The 6,000-nt window shown below is 32.2% G+C and overlaps 1 protein-coding gene across 1 annotated transcript; it reads left to right on the forward strand.

Annotated features, from left to right (window-relative positions):
* Window positions 1–254: 254 nt before the first annotated feature.
* Window positions 255–1,780, forward strand: LOC147382687 (uncharacterized). The gene is made up of 2 exons (XM_086429176.1): window positions 255–556; window positions 900–1,780. Exons 1-2 carry the CDS (start codon window positions 261–263, stop codon window positions 1,606–1,608), a joined length of 1,005 nt encoding a protein of 334 aa, XP_086285302.1. The 5' UTR covers window positions 255–260; the 3' UTR covers window positions 1,609–1,780.
* Window positions 1,781–6,000: the final 4,220 nt, after the last annotated feature.

Consider the following 6,000-nt stretch of genomic DNA (forward strand, 5'->3'; position numbering starts at 1 on the left):
CATAGAAACGTAGCATGAGAGGAAAATTACACTTGTTCGAGACTTTCCATCAAAACTGACGGCTGAGATTGAACGCTACTCCGAATAATTCCAATTTAGACAAGGTTTCCTATTCGGGAAAGAATCGTGCTAATTTATTTAGGAGTAAAATTAGAGAAAAACTATAATTAAACTCTCTCTCTCTCTCTCTTTAATTATTCTATAAATTAACTTCAAAACTCCTGATTTTTCACTCATTCTTTCTGGAGGTGATGGAGACGATGATTCCGTCCAAGAACTCTACTTTCACACTTTATAAGTCTGAAAATTTTAAAGAAGCTTCGAATTTGTCACGGCAAGTTATCAAAGAATTTCTTGGGAATCCTACAAGATTGTGTTCGAATCCTACAATCTCAATTCATCCTATTTCATCAAATCCTGGATCAGAAATAGAGGTTTTAAGACCGAAAGAAGAAATAATAGAAAACAACAATTTGGGGCGTCAGAGGAAACCAAGTGTTCTTAAAATAGTTGGAGCTGGAGATGAAGCTCGCAATTCGAATTCGGAATCCCAAAAGTATGTTTTATTATTATCTTTTTCCTTTCTTTCTTTAAGTATTAATTTGATTTGCTGCAAATTTACGTTTTGCAGTAATTTTTTTTAAAAAACTATAATGGTCTTTCTAATTATCTCCATTAAAAGAGTACTCGATATCAGATTCTCGTTTTCTAATATTTTCCGATGTGATCTATTAAAAATTTGACAAAATTCAAGAACAATTTTTTGCAGAAATCTTCTAATAATAATATTGTATTATGATGAAACTTTTCCGAATTGCAATATTTTTTGTTAGATTTCCCTTAGAATTTTATTTTCTTGATCTTTAAACCTCAAAGGAAATTATTTCTTTTCATCTCAGGAAACCAATAAAAGAGAAGATGAAAACAGAATGTAAGGAGGGATCAAGATCGACATTACAAGTATTTAATGCAACCAACTCAACATCTGCATCATCAATTTTTGAAGAACAGTCTTCAAGATTGAACAATACCATTGAAAGTAATAATTCAACACTACTTGTGGTATCAACCACCGATAACACGGAAACAAGTCAGAAGAAGAAGTTGTTTCTCTTTGAGAAAACATTGTCCTCGAGTGATGTAGGTGACTACAACAGGCTTGTCATCCCTCGGAGATACGCTGAAGCTTACTTCCCTCCTCTAGAGGTAAACGGAGGTAAGAATAAGATAGAGATACTCAAGTTCTTCGATAAAGACGACAAATCATGGGAAATGAAGTTTGTATTTTGGCCAAAAAGCCAAAGTTATGCGTTAACAAGAGGGTGGAAGGCGTTCGTCCTGGATCATGGGTTGAGATATAGAGATGTAGCACGAATATATAAACTTAGCCAACATCCCAAGGAAAAACACTTTGGGATTGATCATTGCGGACCTCCTCCAGTAATTGTAACTCGTAACTTTAGATTGTTTGGTGCAAACATTACTTGTGAGGACAAATGTGTGTTAATGGTTGAAGAGGATGAAGCCAGTAATAGCAATAGAAGAAGCAATGGTGGACGTCTAAGACTTCGCAAAGAAAGACACCAACAAAAGAGAAAACTGTGCTAATTGTTGGATGGTTATTATTTGTTATTAGTGAGGATTCTTACTATTTAATTGAGAGAGTTAATGTAGAACCTCCCCACACATGCTGGGTGAGGAAATTTTTGTTTGGAATTTAAATTTTACTTTTTTCTTTCTTTCCATATGAGAGGGATGTTTGGTTGAGAATTTTATAACAAAGCAGCATTATCCCTAAGAGGCATATCATGAAGAGTAGTTTTCAGTGATTCAATCACTAAAATGGCTACAGCATAGTTTCGTCCATCCCTCTCACTTTCAGTGAGATTCGAAGTCTCATGAACTATTACTATACTTAGTTTTTTGTTTTGTTCATGGACAAATGATTAGTGTTAATTCATCAATTTGATTAGTGATTTCAATAATGGATGAAGAAACTAAAGAATCATACAAAAAAGAAAACACACAAAATTTGAGTGTTTCATGTGAAATAATGAAATAGCAAAGATAACAAAAATCACACAAAACACAAGGATTTACGTGATTTGGTAGTGTTTCTACATCCAACCAATCTCAATCACAAATAAACCAAGTCACTGCTCAAGTCATAGTCAAAATGGAAGTACAGTTGGGAAAATTATCATTATCCCTAGGAAGAAGGGAGAAACATCAATTCCCAAGCCAAATAATTCACAATCCAAAAGGCCAACCTAAAGGGCCATTCTGAAATTGGTAGCAATTCTAGAGTCACACATGATTCCATCCAAGCTATCAATTCCCTCAGGTTTGGCAAGAAGGCAGACAATCAAGTCCAACAACCATCATAAATTAATGTCATCCCACTAGGGACGAAGTCCGAACAAAATAAGAAGTGTTAGAAGAGAAAAAAAAAAAGATGTTCCCCAAGGGAAAGAAAAACCAGATCATAAGGATCTCCCAGTTATCTCAATTACCCCTAGGATTCCATTTCCACAGCCTCTCAACAAAAATAAGAAGAGTCAGTTTGAAGGAATTCTAGAAGTATTTCAAAACACTCAAATCAACATTCCATTCCTAGATGCCATCAAACAAATTCTCTCATACACTAAGTTCTCAAAAGAATTTTTTTTTTCTTGCATCATTTTGATTGTCTACTTCTAAAATAAAAAATTTCATTATCTCAAATGCTTCACTTTTATGTTTAATTAAATATACGTAAGTATATTTTGAGAAATCATCTGCAAAGGTCCGAAATTACATTTTTTCCTCAACATGTTAAAATCTCTTCCATCTCACAAATATCTGAATTTACTAATACTAAAAGTTTATTATCTTTTTGGACATAGTTACAAGATGTTCTTGTTATTTTGGCTTGACTACACAATTCACAATTGTTAATTATATCATTTCTTGAAGATGGTATTAAACCTAAGGAACTCATATTCTTAACATATCTTTTGTTAATATGACAAAGCCTAACATGCTACACATTCATAGAAGATAAGATGTAAGCAAAAGTAGAACCTTTATTAGGATTAAAAATATTCAACTTAAACATTCCATCACATGCATATCCTTTCCCCACAAAGACCCCATGCTTTGTGATTACATATTGGATAGACCCTATGGTATGTTCAAAACCAGCCTGGTTTAACAAGTAACCCAAAACTAGGTTCTTCCTCTTCTTTGGGGTATGAAAAACATCCTTCAGGATAATTGTCTTCTCAGAAGTAAACTTCAATTCAACATCCTTGATACCTGAATCTTGGTATTGTGTGAATCTCCTAAGAGGACTTTCTTTTCATCGGTAGGAAAATATGACTTGAACCAATTTCAGTTAAAACAAATATGTCGAGAAGCACCAGTATTTTTCCAATACCCTTCGAAATCACTAAGCATGTGTGTTTCAATTATCATAACCATAAGAGGCTCTTTGACCAAGTTTCCTTGCTGAGCAAGTTTACAACTTCAACAATTCCAAGCAAAATGCTCAATCTTGTTACAGGCATAGCAAACGACCTGACTAGTCTTTAGCTTTTCTTGAAGGGTTCTATTTTTTTTTTTTTATATACATATTTTATTCTGGGCATCTTTTTGTTCTTTACCTTTTTATTTTTCAAGGGTTTTGTTTTTAGGTTTAAGATAAACCTTCATCCCGATTGGCTTCTCAGACAATTGATTTATCTTAACTGAAGACCCATGTTCTTCTTTTTGGTCTTAATGATAAGCTTTTTCTTCAATCCGAAGAGAAACTATGAGTCTCTCCATTAAAAACTCTTTGACTTATGTCAAAAAGTGTTCTTAAATCTTTCTAGGAAGGAGGCAATATATCAATCAAAACACTCACTTGGAATTATTCATCAATTACCATTCCCTCTCATGTGTTATTTTATGTAATTCATGAGATTGAGATACCACTAATTTTCATTCACCATCTGAAATTTTAGATAGTGCCTTACATTGCATTTCTTTTGGTCCGGTCTCTTCTATATCATATTTCTTTTGAATCACATTCCAAATTTCTCTAGCCGTCAAATAATTAGCATAGTAATCATAAAGGTCATCCACTAACCCGTTAAGAAGATAGTTCGTATACGAAAAATAACCTCTTTTAACTATCGAGAGATTGAAGTTTTGGCAGGTTCATAATCACCTTCCTTGACAAATTCATTTTCTTGTAGAAATGCAACTTTTATTGTTGTAAAGTAAAAATGAATAAATAATTGATAGCTCCACTTTTCATAATGCAACCCTTCAAACCAAAATGGTTTGTTGTTATCAGAAGAGGCATAATTATTTTGTCCAGCAACAACGATATGCCTTAAAATTGTTGAAATTAATATTAATTAAAAAAAAAAAAAAAAAAAAACCTAGAGCAATTTTCCAATCCAATTTCTGTATGGATAAATTGTTCAATCAGACCTGAAACACAAAAGAAGGTTGAACCGAGTTGAGGGATGTACTTACTTTCTCTCTTTAATGCGTTCCACGCCTCTGAAGAAAATTGAGTGTGCAGGCAGAGTATCATACAACAACTGGTTATTTTTGTTATATTTTATTATATAGATTTTTATTAAAATATTCAACAATTTTGATGATAAATTACAATTGTTTGATTTTGTATTTACACAATGAAGATCATATGTTCTTACATAAATCACTAAATGTATATATAGATTTTTAGCATAAAAAGAACATGAGTATTAGCTAACCATAAAAATGAACCATTATAAACGTAATAGACCGAACCGTTCATCAAGTATGGTAAAACCTATCTTCGGAACGAAATATCTTTGTCAATGTTTTATATGAAAATCCCGGCTAAATTATATTTTTAAACATCCTCCCTCTCCTCCTCTCATCTCTTTTAACTTATCTAACTTTTCCTAATGTGATTGCAATACACTACATCGATTTGTGGCGTTGAATCATGAATGAAGGGCAATATATTTAAGTTTGGAAAATTAAGATCAACTTTCGATATGCCTCGACAATTTATGATAATGAATGAAAAATGAATAAACTTATAATTTTGATGATTTAGTCATAAAAAGTTGTATCCGAGTGCTCATTTGACCACTATAATTTATGCATTTTAGATATTTCAGAAAGATCTATCTATTGTTAATTTCAAAAATATTGAGATTCGATGTTTTAGTTTCAAGCCTCAATAATTTCAATTTTTCCATTTCAACATTGAATACATCATTTTTGAAAAATCCAAAATGCGTAAAACATACATTTGTTTCAAATCTTATCCATTCATCATTCATAATCACAAATCTTTGAAGCAAGGAGAGACTTGAGGAAACCCAAACAACCGTAGAAAGAAAATAATATAGAGAAGATGAGCCATTGAATCAGGCTCATATGGATTACCACATTTGGAATCCATAATCACAGCCCTCTAGACTTCATAGAAAACTCAAATTAAGGGTAAAAAAATGGGTTTGATCCAAGGTGACAAACTCCCAAATATAAAATTCATAATTGATAAACTACTTTTTTGAAAAAAAAAATTTTCAAAATTCTTAAAATTTTGTCCGATATGTCACTATGGCATTGGATTATGATTTTCGATACCACGAGTAATAATGTAGTGAGAATTAAACTTTCTTTGTAATTTAGAAACTTGAAATCATGCTAGCCTGGGTGCCTGACTCCTTATCGCAATACATCACTTTGAGGAAAAACTCTTGCCTCAAATAATGTTTAGTTGATGTTTACCATTTGAAAAGAGAGCTGCTATTGGCACCCCAAATTTTACTTATTACACTCCAACAAAAATGAAAAAAATAAGAGAGTTGATATTGGCACCCCAACTTTTACTTTTTACACCCCAATTAAAAATAAGAAAAATAAATTAATGGTTGAAAATAAGTAAAAGTTGGGGTGCCAATAAAAGCTATGTTGTTTTTTTCACTAGATTTCTATTTTTGGGTTTAGGATTTTACATGAGCC

This window comes from Akebia trifoliata, chromosome 16 (genome assembly GCF_017979445.1).
Source record: "Akebia trifoliata isolate Shusen 1 chromosome 16, ASM1797944v1, whole genome shotgun sequence".
Lineage (NCBI taxonomy): Eukaryota > Viridiplantae > Streptophyta > Magnoliopsida > Ranunculales > Lardizabalaceae > Akebia > Akebia trifoliata.